This window comes from Pararge aegeria, chromosome 23, assembly GCF_905163445.1.
Source record: "Pararge aegeria chromosome 23, ilParAegt1.1, whole genome shotgun sequence".
Taxonomy (NCBI): Eukaryota; Metazoa; Arthropoda; class Insecta; order Lepidoptera; family Nymphalidae; genus Pararge; species Pararge aegeria.
In genome coordinates, this window is record NC_053202.1 from 10,099,810 (window position 1) to 10,122,012 (window position 22,203).

Here is a 22,203-nt window from a genome sequence, read left to right on the forward strand (position 1 = left end):
AGGTGGTGGTACAACAAACATTAGTGAAATATTAGGATTTTCATTTTAAACTAAATGAACATAAAATAAACATATTACATATTAAAGATATGTACAAAATATAATATATATTCCATACAATATAATGTATATTGAACTTAAGAATGACTTTGTTAATTTAAATATTTTTGCGTCCAAATTGTAGTTGTAATTTCTTTTGTAATGTTTTCCTTTTATGTTTTTATTTCATATAATTTGATTGTAAGTTGCACACCAAATTAATGGTAATACACTGTTTCAACAACAAAAGCTAAATTTGTAACATCTGATTATCTACGAGTATTTATGCAATAAATCTAATTATTAATATTATTATTATTATACATATATACAAACATATAAACATACACATACTCTACTATAAATACAAGAGATTTAATGTTCCGGTGCGTTATCGCGTAGAAACCGATTAGGGGTATGACTACTTAGTAAAGTAGTGTAGTAGTGTTAGGGAGTACCCTAACAGTTTAGCCCGCTACCATCTTAGACGGTATCATCGCTTACCACCAAGTGAGATTGGAGTTAAGGGCTCTTCCCTACAAAAATCTATCTCGAACATATCTTCTTCTTCTCGCGATCTTTGCCGTCAAACGTCACGAGAAGAAGAAAAAATGTTAAATTCGAGAAATGCGCCAGTCGCAAAACCTGTTCTGAGATACGTAGTCAGCCCTAAATCATCTGCTACTTCGAAAATAACTTCCTTCGAGTATATTATCGAAAGTATGTTTCATCATAATAAAGCGTTTTAAGAAAAGTGAGTCACTACATAAAAAAAAACTCTACAAAAAGCGTACGACGATATTTATAAGTGATATTGAATTTACGTAGCCATTAATTTTGTAGATCGCGCTTTGCGCGGGCGTAATATTTTATTTTGGTATTTACCTAATATTAATATAAATAAATCATTAACTTGTCGTATCTTTATTAAATAACATACTTTGGCTAATAAGACTTTAAATTATTTTTATTCAAACAGGCAAATTTTTGCATGGCCGATTTGTTCGTAAATATATTTTCAATGTTATTATCTTTAGGTTTATAGCAGTAATGGCTTATAATTGGTGGTTCGGTTTTATTACGGATTTTCGGAGTTAAGTGCGTTTTGAAAAAAAAATCTGCATGCATAATGTTCCAATAGGCGTGTGAAGTTAGCAAATCCCAGATTAAGCCAGTGAGTGGGATTGCGGCTCAAACTTGTCGCATTCTGAGAAGAGAGGCCCGGTAATGGGTTTATAGGAATGATTATGGTGTACATTCTATTATAGATACTTTATTTTCAAGGCAACGATCATTTTGACAAAAAAAAAGCTGAAATTTGAAGGTTCAAACAGTGCTCCATGCACACACACAGGTGTAACACCTTGCCGCCGAGAAAATAAGTATAATTATTCTAAGATCAAACGGCATCAATTTTAAAATGATATTGCTTTAAATGATAATCCCTTTCCCTACTTCCCTTTCCCTATCCCTATCCCTACTACGCTGGGCAGTCGGTTTGGTGATCGCAGTAGATGGTATTATGATCACAGATTACGCTGGGCTCGTACGACACCCGCGGGAAAAGAGGAGGTGGTGTCAACTGGATCTCATCTGCCGTCACCACACAGCATATTTGTTGTACAGAGAGTTTTGTTATATTTTTAGTGAGTCTAATTTATCCCTACTAATATTATAAATGTCAATGTAAGTTTGTTTGTTACGCTTTCACGCAAAAACTACTTAACCGATCCTCATGAAACTTTGTACACATATTTTTGGAAGTGTTAGAAGTAATATAGAATACTTTTTATCCCGACATTAAGCTCGGTTCCTTTGGGAGAGGGGATGAAAGTGTTTGACGATTTTACACCATAACTCCGACCAATTATAACCGATTTAAATAATTATTTTTGTTCTATAGAAGTTATAATAATATGTTTAATTTTGCCTAAACTTTGTGTAGGATAGAACTCCTCAGCGGACAGCAGCAAATCCCTCATTTAAGGCTTAGCGATACTGAATACTTCAATTTTTTTAGAACTACAACTAAATTGAATGCCACATCAAAATACAAAATCAAACGCAGACGAAGTCGCGGGCAACAGCTAGTATAAATATAAATGAGGCCACCAGAACCAGAGTGACCCAAACACAAGCTACTATTATGTGGATATGTGCCAAAATAGTTAAGGTGAAATTTTAAGTAGATGTAATTAAAAAAAAAATCATAGACACTGTATTCAAAATTTGTAAAATATGATATTAGTTATTGATAAAATTTAGATGAACTGTAAAAATAATCAGTATTTTTGTTATTTGTAATTTTTTTTGCAGATAGGCCACTATGGCACTTAGCATTGACAATATATTTATAAACAGTGTATAAATAATAGGCCAATATGTATGAACCTTATCACCTTTTTTATTAATTTAAATGCAAATTGTCATTTTTCAACTTAAATACTACAAATTAAACTCAGAACTAGCTCCTTTATTACTGTGTAATTTTTATTAAACTTTAGATTTATCTTAAACTCATATATTATTAATTTATTATAGTTTTTATTTCAACTTAAGACTATCTTAGGCATAACATGACAAAGTATTAAATTAGCCAGTCAGTTAATCAGTCGAAGAATCACTAATTGCACCATCTAGTTCATTCCCCGCATTGGAGGAGACTTTGAGTTGTTCATAGAAAGGGTGATAGATAGGTGGAACATATTCCAAAAGGCATAGAAGGTCTTTTTTTTTCTCATGGCTGATTTTTCTTCCCTCTGGAAATAAAATCTCGAGTTCAAAGTTTGACGTATCTTTGGATGACCTCTTGCTGAAATTAACCTCTGCGAAAAGAACTTCTGGCTCGTTGGAATATTTGAAGAACATCGAGAATGGATGGCTTTTATTGTACAAAAGCCACTGTATTTTAAGCCATTCAACTTTACTTCGATCAACGCCGATCTTCCTGTTTGTGATATTAGTTTCCAAGGCTTTGGTGGATATAAAGTCATCTCCTTTCATTTCCACAATTTTGAAAGGTTTCTTTTTTCTTGCTGCTAATATCACATTGTTCCAATGTTCGGGAACGTATATGTCTGGGAAATACTTCTTTTGTTTTTCCACCAAGCCAAAAGCCCGGTCGCAAGATGAAAAAGAATGTCCGCTGACCGTAAATTTGTGGTCTATATTTTCCACTGTAAATTGAGGACTAGAAACAATATGCATACATAACGCTGCAACTTTTATGTTGCGGTTTTGCCCGCCACACTGGTCAGAGTACATGATTAGCCTCTTTGTGTGTACATGTTCTCTGATAAATTTTAGGAGGCATGAACCTATTTCTTGTGGTCCCCTGGATGCTGTCGATTCATCCCAGACATACATAAACATTTCGTCTGTACCAGCATTATGAATGCCTAAACAGTAGGTCCACAACTGACGCTTGTAGTAGCAAATACCAGTTGAAATTACTGGTGTTGGGAGAGTCTTCATTAAGTCAAAGATTATAACGGTAGTATCGTTATCCTGCTTCGCATTTTGCATGTCAAGTTTTAAATTTTTCATCGCAGATTCTGCTTTTCGCAAATGAAGTTCTTTGGCGATAGTAAGCTCATTTTTTTTAGAAAGCTCGTTGTTATCGCAAGCGTCAATTTTTACTTTGAAATTGTCACATCGCTTACATGAGTCAGTTACTGGAGCATGAAATGTGAGGTTGAAATTTTCATTAAATATTTTTTCGAATATGTATTTTGAAACTGGTCCTGCAACCTTACTTTTGTATTCAGAGTACATTATTGACAAATTTAAGTGAGGAGGCAAGTACTGTCTCGATTCACTTTTGTGTCTTGTGTAGTGAGAATCATATTTCGGAAAAGTATTGATGAAATCCTTTACTTCGTTTACTTTTGTTTCTGGAGTTTTATTCGACGGAATGTGCCGGCCTCTTTTATCAATGGGAGCGGGATCGCCAAGAGGCTTATTTTTCAGAACCCTTGTAAGGCGTCCGTCCGATACTTTAAAAACTTGCTTAAAAAATGACTTACACACACGAATATGTTTTCCATTCGCCTCTGGTAAGTGATACAATCGAGAAAATTCCTTGGGCTTCGATGTGACGTTTCCAGCTACCCGATCCGATGTGGTATCTCTAACTCTCACATAAGACCTTGCTTTTATCACGACATGTATGAGTGAATATAGGTATGCACTTTGCAAATCAAAATTTGCTAGGGCATAAAACTTTGAAAAAAGTTGTTTTTGTCTGTCATGTACAATTTTGTCATGGCATTTTTGATTACAGGTGCATTGAAGACCTGTATCTATTTGTTTAGCAGGAATGAGAACGCCTTTTGTATTTACGTATGCCTCACCTCTAGCTCGTTTATTTTTTCTCACATTCTTTTTCCATAAACTTTCTTTGCGCATACGCTTCCTTGTATCTTTGTTTGTTGAAAAAGATGGCTGACCCTCTTCATTGTTTTCAGTAGACGAGTCCCCAAGAATGTCTTGTAAACTCCTCGATGAGCTCCTGCTACGTTGTTCTGGGACATACTCAGAACCCGAATCCTCATAGGGCTCCACCGGACTCAATCCAAATATATCTGCAAAAATAAAATTATTAACTAATTATTATAGCGTAAATTAATAGCTAAAATATATAAAAATCAGAAAAGTAAGTAACAACCTACATACATGACGAAAACTTAACATTAAAACTTCTCATAAGCACCCTCAATTTTTTTCAAAAGATCTATCCAAGAACGCCTCCTTCAATAGTCTAATACGCGAAAAAAAAATCCCACATTGTTTTATTACGGAACTCTAAAAACGTAAGCTTACCACGTAAGTCACCTTCAATGTTGTCAGTAGCTTCATTCTCAGTTGCACTCATTGTAGCTTCTGCTGGGTCTGGCCCAAACAAAAATAGTCAATGAAAATACAGTAACAAATTAAATAATAACCTAACGAAAACTCAACATTTAAAACTAAGAATTACCTAGTATGTCATCCTCAATGTTTTCAGCAGCTTCATTCTCAGTTTCAATCATTGTAGCTCCTGCTAGATCTGTTCGAAACAAAAATAGTAAAAATTAAGTTAATTTGTAGGTTACAATTTATTGACATCGAAAAAACAAGAAAATATCTGACTAATAACAGGTATTCTTACCTCTTAAGCTTATTGCTGTACCGCCAACACCTTTCCGCACGTTCACGTAGATTAATAACTAATCTATACACACTTATTGCGTAAAAACACCAGTTTTGTACCCACAACACCAAAAATGTTTACACGTAAGTACCAAAGACCAGAGTGGCCCATGTCACATGAGCCGTAATGGCGGCAGATACTATAGTGACTCAAGTGATCTGGGCCACTATGCTCTATTAATATTCATTTAAGAATCAAAATGCCAGAACAATTTTTTTAACGCCATCTATGATTGTTTACTGAAATTACCTTTGAGCCACTCTGGCTATGAACTTAAGGGTTTGAAAAGGAGCATTGCCGTGGTCAACTAATATATCACAAATTGTGGTTTGGGCCGCTCTGGTTCTGGTGGCCTCAAATATACTACGACAATACACACATCGCCATCTAGCCCCAAAGTAAGCGTAGCTTGATTTATAGGTACTGAGATAGCTAATTAATATTTTTTTATGAATATAATACATATTAATACTTATAATATACATATAATACTCAGAAACTGATTAACATTGAAGAAGAATCCCGCAGCAAACTCAGCTCGAAATATTTTGTGTGCTAATTTAGTTACTGGGAAGAAGCAGGCTTTACTTTACGGAATTCCATGATATACTCGTACAATGAACACGTGAAGTAGGAGAATCTGCAGGGTGTCATTTATAATTTCTTCAAATTGTACACTCCACACCATACAGCTCTTCCGCAACGGATTCTCTACGTACCTTTCACTCCGACACCGGAACATCCTCAGGAGATGTTTATTTTACCAGGAGTTCAAATAACTAATCTGCGAAGTTTTTTACAGAGAAAAAAATTATGTCTGTTATTTCCAAAATTGCCTTGCCTTGGTTCGAAACCGGGACTTTTATGATTGTACTACTATTTACTCTGAAAACTGAAATATGTACGTAGAACAAAAAGCAAACAATATTAATGGCACAGTAGGCAGACGTGTTATGTCTGGAATTTGCTACGAAGGTGACAACTTATGTCTATTTTTACGAGACGGTCCAGAAATGTGGTACACACCAAAATAACCTCACTCGTTTACCGAGTTGACATTTGGTTACCGTGTCTTATTTAATTTAAGGATTACGAGTAGGTATATTTTGACAGATACCTAATATTTTACGCTAACTATTAGGTAGTAGCTTAAAGCATTTTGTGACAGGACCAATATAGTACCTACCATATTATGTGTGTCCAATCAATGGACTGGACTCCTCCAGGGAAAGAGTCATCATCATCTTCATCATCATATCCATCCATAACCGGCCCACTACAGGGCACGGGTCTCCTGCTCAAGGGTCAAGTGTTTAGGCTTGGTCCACAACGCTGGCCCAGTGCGGATTGGTGTACTCCACACGCCTTTGAGAACATTATGGAGAACTCTCAGGCATGCGGGTTTCCTCACGATGTTTTTCTTTACCATTGGAGCAAGTGATATTTTAAGAATAGTTAGATGTGGGATTCGAACACGGCCTGTTTCGTTTCCAAGGAAGCCGTAGTTTATTAGGTTATGTATAACAATAATTTTGTCAATAATGGAAAAACAATACGACGCCCACCACCGAACCGGGGAGGTCAGATTCTATCCCAAAGACGTGCAATCTGTAATTGTTTTTTTTTTCCCAAAATCTCAGTATTAGACCGTAGTTATAAAATTGGCGTTGTCTACCTGTCTTCACAGCAAAAAACGACTGACCACTTCCAAAGCTCATCGTTAAAAATATAAAGTGATTCTAAGAAACCAATTTGGTAGTAAGAAATAAACCAATTTCCCTTGAGTTTGACTGTATGAGTGTCGTGTTATTTCTGTATGTGACGACATAATATTGTTCGCTCATAATTATGTTTGAGTTACGGAAACTGTCGCGAAGTTTTCGTCGGTGTGGGTATTTTTACCATATTACCTGCGTTCTCGTTGAACTAATCGTCAGAACGTTGGAAATAAATACAATTGTAGTATCCACCTGTGTTTTCAAACGCCTCTTATTACTTGAATATTTCATAACTCAATAGAAATAAAAAAAAAAATTTAACTGTCTAACAGTGATTTAAAAAGAAAACTGCCTTTAAATAATTGACTGTCTATCCGTTTGGGCGGGTCAATTTTGGGAAGGCGTTAGTGGGATTAGTGAAGAATTAAAAAGAGAGCTAGTTTTTATTTCAGAAATATAACTCTGACAGGGTGAAATGGGGGTCGGAAGTGACCAACGTTTTTCAAAGTTAGGGTAGGTTTTTTAGCATCGGTGGGCGCCGGTGGCTTCGTTGTGCAAAAGCGTTTCCGTGGCCCAGTCATCAGGCGACGGGTTGGAATACCGTTGGGCTTTAGTCGGTAAGAGTGCGGCATAACCACTGCATTTTTCCATCGTCCATGAGGATTTCCCCACGAGAAAAAAACCATCTCTAAAATGCAAAACTGCTATGCAATATTTTACTAAGATAAGTTAACCGGTAAAGCGCCTAATTAACTTACCAAGGTAACTTTACCAGCAGTTTTCCGCGATAAATATTACGCTAATTCCATTTCATTTGACGGCCAATTGGCGCAGTGGGCAGTGACCCTGCTTTCTGAGTCCAAGGCCGTGGGTTCGTTTCCCACAACTGTTTTTCAGTGTCTGGGTGTTTATATGTATATTATAAGTATTTATGTATCCTATTCATAAAAATATTCATCATTCATCTTAGTACCCATAACACAAGCTACGTTTTTTTGGGGCTAGATGGCGATGTGTGTATTGTCGTAGTATATTTATTTATTTATTTATTATTATTATTATTTCCATGATGGAAACTACTACTCGGTACTACATAATGGAAATTGACTCTTCTTCTTCGTCGTTTACTTCATTACTGAAGGTCGTGCCCAGATTCAAGTTCCTTCGTGGCGATTTTTACTACAGCGTTCCATCCTGTTCTATCCTCGGTCTTTTTGATAGCTTCTGTGATAGGGAGGCCTGTGAGCGACTTTACCTGGTCAGACCCACAAATACACTTTAACTTACCTTATTATAAATGCTACCGACAAGATAAACATATGTCTGGACGTGGGCAAGGCGTTGCAATACTAGTAAAAGCTAATATCGAACATTCACACATTAGTGTACCACCAACTGAACATCTTGAAGCGGTTGCAATTCAATTGAATCATGCAGCATTAAAATATACTTTAGTCTCTATATATCAATCTCCAAATCTTTCTCTTAAAGGCAGTGATCTAGACGTGTTATTTAAGATGGACAGTAAAGTTCTTCTTATGGGAGATTTTAATGCCCGGCATAAGTTTTGGTACGGAAACATTAATAATGGTCGGGGTAATGCCTTATTTAATTATCTATTAAACAATGACTACAACCTACATGCACCCTTAGCACCAACATTAATCCATTATCAAACTGATTTCACACCTACCTTACCCGATCTCGTTATTTCCAAAAATCTCGCAGATATAACTCAACCCATAGCCATCACCGCCTTGTCATCAAATCATTTATCCGTTTGCTTTGACATATTATTATCTTTTCATCGTGTCAGTAAACTACAATATGTATACAGCAAAGCCGCTTGGGATTTATATCGCCTTCATATTAACAGAAACTTACAACTCTCATCACACATACTGCCAAATACATTTGAAGTTGAAAAGGCCATTAGTTATTTTACCGATTTGCTCCATCAAGCTTAAAACATAGCAATACCCTCTAGGACTGCTTGCGATTCAATTGTACCTCTACCGCGTTATATTAGAAGGTTAATAAAAAAGAAAAATCGACTTCGTAAACGGAAACAAACACAAATAACAGTACTGGAAAAAAGAGCATTACGAACCCAAATTAATTTTATGCAGGCTACTATCGATGAATGCATTGCCAAGCATAATGATGAGATATGGGCAGAGACACTGGCTAAAGCCGATAGATGCCAAAATGATCTATGGAACCTGGTTAGAAAGTTCAAAGCAAAACCTATAATTATTCCTCCTTTAAAACACAACGGTACTATGGTATCCGACGTCCAATTGCAAATTGAGATACTGGCTGATACATTTCAACAGAATATGAAATTAACGTCTAACTGGAGTAGCAATATGGACTTAGTTGTGAATGACCTAGTAGAAGCACTCGGGATAGAAGCATGCGAGGGAGTAACATTTTGTGTAAAACCCTCCGACGTCTAAAGCTCAGGAAAGCTCCAGGTGAAGACGGGATAAATAATTACCTACTAAGCAATTTACCGCAAAAGGCCGAAGTTTATTTAACTAAAATAATTAATACATGTTTGAGAATGTCTTACTTTCCTAACATATGGAAAAGAGCTAAAGTTATACCCATACACAAATCTGGCACAGACACTGCTATAGCACTTAGTTACAGGCCTATAAGCTTGCTTCCCGCGGTGGGCAAAGTGTTTGAGAAAGTAATACATAAACAGCTGTTACGGACTGCCAAAACATTCCTAATTAACGAACAGTTTGGATTCAGAGAACATCATTCCACTGTTCAACAACTAGCCAGAGTCGCTGAGCACGTATCCCATAATTTAAACCTTGGTTGCTCAACTGGGATGTTCTTATTGGACCTAGAGAAAGCATTTGACACTGTCTGGCACAGAGGACTACTCTATAAGATGTTAATGCAGGGTTTTCCGGTTAGTCTGACCAAATTAGTGTCATCTTACCTCGATGGTCGCTCCTTTAAGGTACATATCAGTGAAAGTCACTCAAAACCAAGAGCTGTACCTGCTGGCGTACGACAAGGTTCCATTCTCGGCCCCCTTCTGTTTAAAATTTATGTGAATGATATTCCCATACAACCGTGGACAAATTTGGCGTGTTATGCTGATGACACGGCATCGTTTACCTCATCTAAGGACGTAGACATAATTATTAGTAGACTCCAGTGGGCTATAAAGGGGTTGAGTAACTTTTTTACATCATGGAAATTAAAACTCAACGAAAGTAAGACTAAAGCTATACTTTTTACGCGAAGCCGGAAGTTGCCTAACAGAAAAATTTCTATTGCTGGTTATGAGATTCCTTGGGGCAAATCAATTAAATATCTGGGTGTGACTCTTGACAAAAAACTCAATTGGACGGAGCATCTATCTAATTCAAGAATAAAGCACTTAGCGCGGTTCACCCACTTATAAACCGAAAATCACCCTAACACCAAACTTAAAATATACACTTCACTAGTAAGACCTTGCATCACTTACGCATGTCCGGTTTGGAGTAGTACGTGTAATTCGAATTATACGAAACTACAAGTAGTGCAAAATAAAGCATTAAAATCCGCTTATAATAATACCTCTTTCCGAACCAATCTTTCGTCCTTACATAATCGTATTAAGTTACCTACCTTGAAAGCTTTCATACTGGGGCAATCCAAAAAGTTCTATATAGTTTGTAATAAAAAACATCAAAATTCGCTTGTGTCCGCAATTGGCAAAAGCCGGTATAAGGACTTATCATATATCGATAAGTACAATCGGTACCGACTACCACATCACTACTTCCTCGACGACTGAGTGAATGCTTTGTACGTAACTGTTGCATAGTTCCGAGTGCTACCCTCGTTTAATTTAAAAATATAGGATTAATATCTTTAACAGTTCAATGCATTTAATTTTTATATAAACGTACGTCTGTACTAAGTTCTACGTAAAACAAGTTATAATTATCTGTTATGTGGCTCAACAAGTTGTTAAAAATGTTTAGTTTATATGCTGTAAAGTTTTAAAAAGGTGTTGTAACCTGCTAAACTGTAAGTATATTATTGATTTGTTCAACCTAGGCTAGTCACCAGGATATGAACTGTAATACAATTATTTAATTAATAAAGATATTTTATAAACAAACAAACAAAACCTGGTCAGACCAGCGACGAGGTGATCGGCCACGTGGTCTTTTACCCTCCACCTTACCTACAAGAATTAATTTATCCATATTACTGGGCAGGCGTCGAGCAAGGTGGCCAAAGTAGCTAAAGAATATTCTTGTAGCACAATGTGGAGAGCCTGGTGGCTGGTGTTAATAAGTAGCAGCTCGAGGATCGATATATTAGTTCTCTTAGCGGTCCATGGTATACGTAGCATCCTTCTCCAACACCACATTTCGAAGGCATCTATTTTTTTCCTTTCGGCCGCTCGAATTGTCCACGCCTCAGAACCATAGAGGAAGATTGAAAATACTAATGTTTGAACTAGTTTCTTTTCGGTGGTGTCGGATACCGAAATTACAGAAGTTTTGCCAAATTCTTGTTAATTTGTTGTTAATTGATGTGCAAACTTTCTATGTGCAAAATCGCTTGATATGTTTAAAAATGCAGTTAAAGCTTATTATCTTGCGCAATAAGACGACTGGTTATTTTTATTTTTTTACATCATCTATTTATTAATATAGCTTTTCATAATATATATTAGTTTATTATTTTTATATTTATTTATATATATATATATGAATATTTTATTTTATGTTTTTATTTGTGTATATTTTGTTTATGTATTCGTATGTAGTTATTTGAATGTAGGTTTATAATAATTTTACACCACTTTTTTTTCTCGCTCTTGTTGTCTCCTAATCCTAAGGTTGCCTGGCAGAGGTCGCTTTTAAGCGATAAGGCCGCCTTTTGTATTCTACTCCAGTTTTTTGTGTTCCTCTATTTTCGTCCTTTATTTTCCTAACTGTGTAGTGGTGTACAAAGAAAGAGTTTAAATAAATAAACTTTCATTAAGTTCGGCTTAACGGTTGACAACAAACGAACACAGACCCATAGTATTAGTACAGTTCCGCCACTGCCGTGTGGTGACAACAAATTGTTTTTTTGCTTTTTAGTAGTCAGTTATGCAATTATCTAAGTTATAATAGCCAAATGTCAACTGCTCATAACCCTTCGCAAGATATTGCTTTTCCCGAGGCCTGGTTATTAATGGTTGAGGATTTCTCCCAGCACTTTACCATCAGTTTGTTTTGCTGCGACGAGCATAAATTACTTAGCAGCTCCATACCGTATCCATAATCGTAGCGCAACCCGTGTTATAGTAATTATAGTGTAACATGTTTAGAAGTATAGTTCCGGTAGCCATCCGTGGTCTTTACATAAGTTCTACCTAACCATATGGTGCTTTTTAAAAGAAGATGCACAAGTTCCTTAAAAAAATACTCAAGTTTCTATAGGTGTGCCGTGCCTAATGCCTAATATTTGAAATGTTCCCTCGATTTTTCTAGGAAATCTTCACCGAATTAAAATTGGAAAAGAATTAAAAAAAATAAAAAATCTGTTTATAATTGGCGGAATAATTGAATAAAAAAAAAACATAACGTATTGAGAACCTCCTTCTTTTTTTGAATCAGTAGTGGTTGAAAAGTAGATTCATTATATCCGTACCAATATTAAAACAACTTAGTGGCTTCAATTAAATTGTCCTTTTAATTATAACTAAGCAGTGTCCTCTGTACTACTTCTGCCATCTTCTGCGATCACCAACCCGTCTGCCCAGCGTGGGGATTATGGGCAATCCCTCTCGTTGGGAGAGGCTTTTAGCCCAGCAGTGGACTGTTATAGACTATTGATTTAACGGTTCTTTCATACATAAACTTGATTTTGAATTTTTTTTTTAATTTTGAATTTTCAGGTGCTTTAAAAATCCCGGTTAGGTTTTATCCTAGCCTCCAGTTTTTTTTTATTACACTACAAGTTGACTTAAATCTGACCTTGTGGTAAGTAATGATGCACTCTAAGAAGTGGCGTGCATATAGGGCATGCATATGGGTGGGTTTTTTATAACTCTTAACATGCTTATCCTTAGGTTTTTAAAACTCGTACTGGAGATTTTCTCCATTTTATATCATCTGCATACCCTGTCCATGTACCTCTATGCACGAGTCTAAGATGGTAGCGGACTAGCCTTTTAGGGATTATGGCAGTTATATTTAGCCCTTACCCCTAATCGGTTTCTACTAGACATCATACCTATTACGTTAAATCGCTTAGAGGCACTTCTTTGTCGGTAGGGTGGTAACTAGCCACGGCCGAAGCCTCCAACTAGACCAGACCAGAGAAAATTCGGAAATAATAAATTCCAAAATCTCACCTGCCGGGAAGCGAACCCAACTTAAAACCACAGCGCTCACGCCAGGAGGTCGACAAACCCAGTTATAAAAGCCCTGTAATTTTATATGCATCGCTAGAACAAAATTTCAACATGTCGCTATTTGTTCAGGCGCTACGCTGTTTTAAAATAAATAAATGAATCAGATCGACTATTTATTTACATTCAATGTTATAACGTGAATAAAACGTAACTGATAACTTGTAACCACAAATCTAGTTCCCAGTTTTGAACTGTTCAGCGGACTGCGGACGGGACGAGAAAAATAACAGATAAACAAAGTTAAACACATTGATTTAATATGTTATTTTGCGAGTTTATAATTTTATCAGTTGTTGCCCGCGTCTTCGTTCGCGTGAACGTGTATACACAAATGTTATTCTCGAACCCCTGAACTACCGTTATGAAAAAAAAAAACGATCTTTTGAGATTTGTTTTTGTTTTTGACGCACTGTCAAAAACAAAAACAAATCTACGCAAATCTAGCAAGGTGATATAATAATAATAATCTTTATTTCAGACTTAGCTCTTTGTAACATATGCATTTAAAAGTTACAAAATTAGGAAAAAAGATTAAACAATATCAAATTAAACAAAAGGCTATACTTAATCGAATTATTATTAAAATACAATAGAATTTAGATCACTTCACATCACACACTAAAAAGAATCAACTCACGGTACCCCTTCTTGAATTCAGCGTGTCACTTATTTCACTTACACACAATTAATTTACCACCACAATACTCAATGAGGCGTTATGCGAAACGATAATAATTTATATAACCCCAAAGGACGGGTGGGAAGGAAATAAAGATAAGAGCTTTAATGAGAGGGAAAGAGATAGTGTCCAATTAGTCATTTTTTAATAGAAGCGTTTTGTTTTGGCACATATTTTGATTGCCATATTAAAATTGTGTTTCCTATTATTACCAATATATGTACTGGCAAACCTCCGAAGCAGCGGTTCTCTATTCGAAAGTATCTGGTAATAGCTGCAACGCACTTGATAGTTACCGTTTGCCGCACCATACCGGTCCTATGCTACATTTTTTTACGCATCGCTTTCATTGTCTGCCAGAGTGCCTGCTGTTTCTTATTTTGTACATGACTATTGATGTGACATGTAATCCATTTTAAGGTGAAGTAAACTTGCTTTTACTGGAATATTTGCGTTTCAAATCAAATTTTCATCCTTAGTTTATTGAGTCGCTTAAAAAAGAAAGGAGTTTTTATACTTCCAATTTAAAAATTAATAAAATGAAAAGAGTTTGTCAAATGAAATAAAATGAAAAATTCACCAGCTTTTCTTCCCTTTTTGTATTTTAGTAGTATGTTTATTTATTGTTTATTTATTTTGATTCAATATTTTTTTATAAAGTTATACACAGTCCTATTTGTTCCGGTAATATATAAAATACTAGCTGATGCCCGTGTACCTCGTCCGCGTTCTTAACGGTTCTTCAAAAATCCCGCGGGCTTATTATGTTTTTTTGTTTTCGCTCAAAAAAGGAAGGAGTTTTTATATACACTTAAAAATTAATAAATAAAACAGAGTATGTGAAATTAAATAAAAAAATTAACCCATTGGTTTTTAAGTCACTCAAAGAATTGGTAGGTATGTGTAATCGATTCAAATATTCATTCTTTCATTTTAAGTCACTCAAAGCACGGTTTAAGTATGTCAAATCATATCGAAATATGAGCCTATAATTTAAAGTCACTAAAAATATGAAAGACTTTTTATATGCATTAAAAAATTTAGAAATATAATAAATATAGATATAAATATATTACGAAAATACACACATCGCCATCTAGCCCCAAAGTAAGCGTAGCTTGTGTTATGGGTACTAAGTTAGCTAATGAATATTTTTTTTTATAAGAATATTATACACATAAATACTTATAATATACAGATAAACACCCAGACACTGAAAAACATTCATGTTCATCACACAGACATTTTCCACTTGTGGGAATCGAACCCACGACCTTGGACTCAGTGGGTCACTGCCCAATGCGCCACTCGGCCGTCAAAATTTAAAAAAAAAAATGAAGGAGTATGTCAAATCAAACCAAATCAAAAACTCACCCTTTCAATAAAAGTCAATAAAACAAGGAGTAGATATGTCAAATCAAATTAAAAATTACCTATCGCAGAAAATTTGCTTGGAAAGCATTCATACACTTCATAAACAGCAATAATATAAAAGACGTTTGTTGGGCCGTGAACGTCCAGCCATGATATAATAATGACATGGTAATGATAGGAAGTTGTACAGTACAGAATTAATAGAGTAAAAGATAACCTCAACAATACATTCAGTGTATTTCAGTATAGTGTAATAACGCATTAATGGGAAATTAACGAGAATTTTTACGAGTTTTCTCGCTTTATTGGTCGTAACTAACCGACAGTTAAATCTTGCCCTCATATAATACCGGACGTATGTCATACTAGCGTTTTTATTTGCATTCTCTTCAACTAGAATGTATGAGTTAAGGGTGAAATATTTAAAGGGTGCTGTGTGGTGATGGCTGATCAGAATATAGTTGTTACCACCCCTGTTCTTACCGGGGGTGTCGTAGGTGGCGACTAATGGGCCACAAGCTCTGAGTGGGGGATTTGGGCGTTCACTCTTTAACATCCTATGGCCCCGGGAAGACTGCAATTTGACGGCTGCCTGTGCCGTGGCTCGCAGCCAGGCAAATCAATTTGGGGAAGCGTTTTCCCCGGGAAGGGCCTAAAGGGCGTCTTACAAGGGAGGCTGGTGCGTTCTTAGTAGGAGCTCTTAGTTTTCATCAATTCGTTCATAAATAGCCTATAACAGTCCACTGTTGAATTAAAGGCCTCTCCCAATGGGTGGTCAGGTGGGATGGGTGTTTCTTCGTTTTAGTGGGTAGAAATCCCACATAACCCAATTTTGTCCCCCAATAAGTCACGTATCTTGTAATTAGGAGATTACCCCCGTCACCAAAAAAAAAAGATTAGACTAAGGGAATATGATGGAATATGGGCGGCAGCGTCCTATATGCTACTGTTAGAATTGAATATAGAATAAACGTACCATACAAATATCATTTTATTAATTCTCTTTATAAACTATGACAACATGAACTTATTGTTTTACAAACTCTGACCCTACAGAGACTGATCCCACCCGCCAAGAAGAAAAACCCCAATCTCCCGCCAAAACTCACAGCCGTCCAGGTAGCATCCAATCAATTTGATTGGTTCCCGCCGTTATGCGTCTACCGGCGTTGACCAATCGGAGAATGACAACCGATCGTCTCGTTCAGAAATCTGCTTAAAGACATTTATTTCTCAAAACTTTCACTTACATCGAGAATACAATAATATTTTAAAATTAGTAGATACAAAATCTCAAAGTGCTTTACAAATGTACCATATTATTTAAAAGTAAAAAATTTTGCGGGTGGTTAAAGAAAAAGTTAGCGAGCGATAATACAAATCGTTTTATAGAAAGAGGTCACATTAACTTACGAGTAACTGATCGGTATTTTGTACATGTTCAATAACAAGTTTTTTAAATATTGGTAAACTTTTAGTGTTAACGATTATCTAAGTTAAATTATTGTATAGCACTAAAGTAATATTAAATTTAAAAAATAACAAACAAGTGGAAACTATAACGCTAGTTCAATTGAAATCCTAACACTATTACTACCGTGTACTGAGATCTGTAGCCCGTCTATCCAGAGTGCGAGTATTGGTGCGAGGGTTTAGCACGCTTTTGTCCAAGTGAGATTTTCTTAGGTCAGATCGCCCACGGATTTTTTTTGTTTTTTTGTTTTTTTTTTAATTTTTGTCTGTATATCTGGCATACATTTTTGTAGAAAGTTCATACATTTTCTGCGAGATTTCCAGGGCACTCCTCCCTCCTGTTCCGTCCTCCCTCCTCCGTTCCTCCCTCTGGGCACGCTCATGGCGAGTAATATGGGCTTCTTTTTATCCCTGGAAAACATATAAAACCCACGGGGTTTTTTGAGAATCGTAATAAACGCGGACGAGGTATACGATCAACATTTAGTATTTCATATATTCGCGGAACAAATAGGACTGTGTATAGTTTTTATAAAGCATATCGAATCGGAATTCTCTAATGCGTGATATTTTGTCTATTTCTATTTTTACAGCGAATCAACGCGCCACAAAAATGTTAGTTTTTGAGCGTAGCAATCCCATCACAAACACTACAATATAAACAGCAAAATAAAATGAATATACAATAGATTTAAATGAATCGGACTCCCCGCAACGCGTCAATACAAATGAAATTTTCGATTGTAAAATTGTTAAAATAGTTTTACCTAGTTAATTGACCGGATTGATTGACAATTTAATTTGTGAAAGAGCATTTGAATGAATTTATTCAGTGTGAATCGCTGTGCGGTGAACCTTTTGAATAAAAAATTAAATTCGCAAAACATTAGGTATGTCGTAGAACTCTTGTATAAGATATTTAAAAAACCACTGAAGTAAGAACATACAGAAACTGTGTACACGACTAATACAGAAGCATCAAAAACCCCTCCACTCTAGTAGTGTTTCTCGAATAAGATTTGTCACTTGATACCATTTAGCAGTTGACATTTATTATTTTACCTATAATGTTCTAAACGTTTACCACAAAATGTGAAAATGTTTATTATTTATGTATGTCTTGCTACACAACATTCCACATAGATATAACTTGTATCCTCGAGGCAAAAACAATTATTATGATAATTTTCTACCTAAAAATCGTTTGATATGTTTGTAAAAAAAAGTATGTCTGTTTGTTTGTTACCTATAATCACCTCGACAGTTGAACAAAACAAAACTCGGCACACATAAAGGAGGATGGACATATCGATAATATTTATAAGCTACCCACAGATTTAAAAAAAAAGCATTCGTTATCATGGCATATGAATGGCTTAGTTAAACTTATCTTTGTCAAATTCATAATAGGAATTTCCCAGTTTGCATTTTGGAGCTGGCCATATTTACAATCTACATTTTATTCCCGGGCATAAAAGTTGGGTTTCTGTGGGATTTCAAACCCAGACAAACTCGCTGGCAAAAGCTAGTATATTATAAAACAAATTCCTTAGTTTATTTCCCGGACACTGGCAACGGCCATAGCGGTAAAATTTCTTAGTCCTACGGGAAATCAGAAATTCTACGCGATACTACAAGACGTCCGTTGTATAGACCACAGGAATCAGTGTTTACAATAACGCATTTGAAAATGAAGTAAATAGAGTAGGTGTATAATATTTATTTGTGCTGTAAAATAACACGCTTGTATAACACAAAAAGGGAAAATGGAAAAAATAATGCAAAATAATTTAAACAGTAGTCAAGTTATGATACTTTCTAAGCACTTGTAGATTGGCGTAGAGCTGAATCTTCGTTCGAAAAGTTCGTCTATTTAGGCAGGAACACAGAATTGCTACAATTAGTTATAGTAGCCGAATGTATACTGTTTATAACCTTCTACAAAAAAAATATTTTGCCGTAGCTGGGGCGTTGATGCTTGAGGAGTTCTCTTGGCACTTCACCATCAGCTCCTTTATTGTGACGAGCATAAAGTTTGCTTGTTTTGTTTTTAAAATATCTTTATTAATTAAATAATTGTATTACAGTTCATATCCTAGTGACTAGCCTAGGTTAAACCAATAAATAATATATTACTTACAGTTTAGCAGGTTACAACAACTTTATAAAACTTTACAGCATATAAACTAAACATTTTTAACAACTTATTGAGCCACATAACAGATGATAATAACTTGTTTTACGTAGAATTTAGTACAGACGTACGTTTATTAATAAAATTATATGCATTTATTTTATCATGATTTTAATCCTATATTTATAATTTAAGTGGGGGTAGTACTCGGAACTATGCAACGGTTACGTACAAAGCACTCACTTAGTCGTCGAGAAAGTAGTGATGTGGCAGTCGGTACCGATTGTACTTATCGATATATGATAAGTCTTTATACCTGCTTTTGCCAATTGCGGACGCAAACAAATATTTTTTTTTTTTTATTACAAACTATATAGAACTTTGAACTCATTGACAGATTTGCTTTCGCTGTCTTTCCATCTCTATGCTGATGACTTGCAGATTTATACGTCAACCTCTGTTGATGACATATCGGGCGCTATCACTCGTTTGAATTCGGACCTGAACTTAATTAGTTCATGGAGTAAATCGAGTGGGTTGTCTATAAATGCTAGTAAATCCCAGGTCATCTTAATCGGCAGCCGGCAGCAAATCTCTAAAGTTAGCTTCTCGTCTCTTCCTTCTGTAGTCTTTGATGGCGCTATACTTGAGTTCAGCAGTTCTGTTAAAAACTTGGGTATTATCATGGATAATACGCTCTCGTGGGGTCCTCAAATATCCGAGCTTAGTCGCAAGATCTACGCTGTAATTGGTAGGCTTAAAAGGTGGAAATACTTTTTACCTATTCGTACCAAAATTTGTCTGGCCCACTCTCTTTTACTTCCTATAGTGGACTACGCAGACACGTGCTATTCTGATATACCCCAGTACCTTCTTAATAAACTTGAGCGGCTCCAAAATCTAATCATAAGATTTAATCTTTGGGCTTAAGAAATTTGACCAAATTACTCATTACCGTCAGCAACTCAAGTGGGTAACTGTTAATGATAGGCGGAATATCCATATTCTTACTTTACTTTATTCTCTTCTATATAGTCCTATCTCTCCGCTTTACCTTAAAGAGCGTTTTTCCTTCTCTCAGCATCTTGTCAGTCTCCGGTCGGCGAATGACAACAAGCTTGAGATTCCCTTATCTCGCTCTCAGCGCTATAACGAGTCATTCACTGTTAAAGCTGTAACACTGTGGAACTCGCTCCCCTGGGAAATACGTCATTCCGAAACCATTCACCTGTTTAAACATCGCTTAAAGAATTATTACTTATCTATGTAATTGAGTAGTATGTAAGTTTATAATAGCATAAATATATATCACATATATCTATCATAGTATATATAAATTTATGTTGGTATTTGTGTAGTTAATATGTAAATGTAGTATGTATGTTCATGTAAGTTTATATTACATTTCTTTTTTTGTTTTTGTAACTTACTTTATGCACCATCCATTTTCCACTCTTTTATCGGCTTCGTACGCTCAGGTTGCCTTTAAAAGATCACTTTTAGTGATAAGGCCGCCTTTGCACCCTAGCACTAAGTACTATTACTGTTTTCCTTGTATTTTCCTTTTTTTTGTTGTGTTGCAATAAAGTTTTTCTATTCTATTTCTATTCTAACTTTTTGGATTGCCCCCGTATGAAAGCTTTCATACGAGCATAAATTATAATAAACCATATAAGCAATATACCATTATCGAAGCGCAACCAGTATCATAGTTATTATGGGGCAAAGACTCTTTTATTGGCCTGATGATGATAAACTATAAATTCATATTTGCCAGATATTAATAAGATTGATTAGGTTTTTGTACAAATACGCTGATAAAAATTATTTAATTAATGAATAGTTTTCAATAAACAACTAAAATATATTTAATAGATTTTACCCGGGACTTCGGATGCGTTTGATTTAGTTTTTTTGATGTTTCATTAAATTTAGTTGTAGATCTAAAAAAAAATAAAGTATTCAGTATAGCTAAGCCTAAAATGAGGGGTTTGCTGCTGTCCGCTGAGGAGTTCTGTCCTCTAACTCTAACCATAGTTTGGGCAAAATTAAACACTTATTATAACCTCTATGGTACAAAAATAATTATTTGAAACGGTTATAATTTGTCGGAGCTATGGTGTAAAATCGTCAAACACTCATCCTCACTCCCAAAGGAACCGAGCTTAATGTCGGGTTCAAAAGTATCCTATATTACTTCTAACACTTCCAAGAATATGTGTACAAGTTTCATACGGATCGGTTGAGTAGTTTTTGCGTGAAAGCGTAACAAACAAACTTATTGACATTTATAATATTAGTAGGGATAGGGATAGGGATTAACAACCAATGATCATGACATTGAGTTGGTGAGTATTTGTATATAAATACGACTGTATTATCGAAACCCTTCAATCCTGAATGGACTCTAACTATGCAAAGATACTTCCCGATGTCAGGCGTTAACATATATTATGTCGACACCGTATGACGTGGGATAAAGGGCGAGAAGTTGTAGAAGTGAAAGCCAAATTGAAATACATTACGTAATTATGTTTCAATTAATTCTAATCTCTTAATAACTTTCCCGACGACTAATGAGACTCCCGAAGAGCCGAGATTTGATTTGATTTGACGAAATCCTCAGCTTTGAACTTTGGCGAGGTGAAGTTGTTTCGCAAAATTGGTAAAGTGTCCCCGCGGATTTTTATTTATGTTCCAATTTTCTTTAAAGCTTCTATTCATTTGTTTTGTCTTGCTTTTTATATACCTTAGTTATTTTGCTTAATAATATTGAATTTTTAAGACATAAACTTTTAGATCTATACGATTTTTTTTAAAAGGAAAGATTTTTTTGTTGTTAATCGATAAACCTAAAAATACTGGACAGATATTAATATTTATTTTGATTCATATCTGCCCCCCTGAAAAAAATAGAGTAGGGGGCAGACTGGAATAATCCAAATTATGTCGAAAATAATGAATAAAATAAAAATTATTTTAATTTCTGATTGTTAAATCATCGTCAATTTTAAGGCATGTTATGTGGACGCGACTAGCTTAGTATATAATAAAAAGTTTTAATAAAGTTTTTCCTTAACATCTTCATCTTATTAAGGTGAATCATATCATATACGTTGGCTCTCTATAAGCTGCCTATATTTTGCTAAAAAACCTAACGTG

General features: G+C 35.4%; 2 protein-coding genes across 3 annotated transcripts in view; one reads left to right on the plus strand and one right to left on the minus strand.

Moving 5' to 3' along the window:
• The window catches only part of LOC120634049 (potassium channel subfamily K member 18), a 65,107-nt gene that overhangs the window by 17,197 nt on the left and 25,707 nt on the right, over positions 1-22,203 (plus strand). The window lies entirely within an intron of this gene.
• On the minus strand, positions 2,143-5,591 carry LOC120634051. Of its 2 annotated transcripts, XM_039904443.1 has the most exons (3): positions 5,018-5,591; positions 4,861-4,929; positions 2,143-4,622 (listed from the first exon to the last, which is right to left on the minus strand). In XM_039904443.1, exons 1-3 carry the CDS (start codon positions 5,067-5,069, stop codon positions 2,644-2,646), a joined length of 2,100 nt encoding a protein of 699 aa, XP_039760377.1. In that variant the 5' UTR covers positions 5,070-5,591; the 3' UTR covers positions 2,143-2,643. The 2 variants fall into 2 exon arrangements, with proteins under 2 accessions (XP_039760377.1, XP_039760378.1); XM_039904444.1 differs by lacking the exon at positions 4,861-4,929.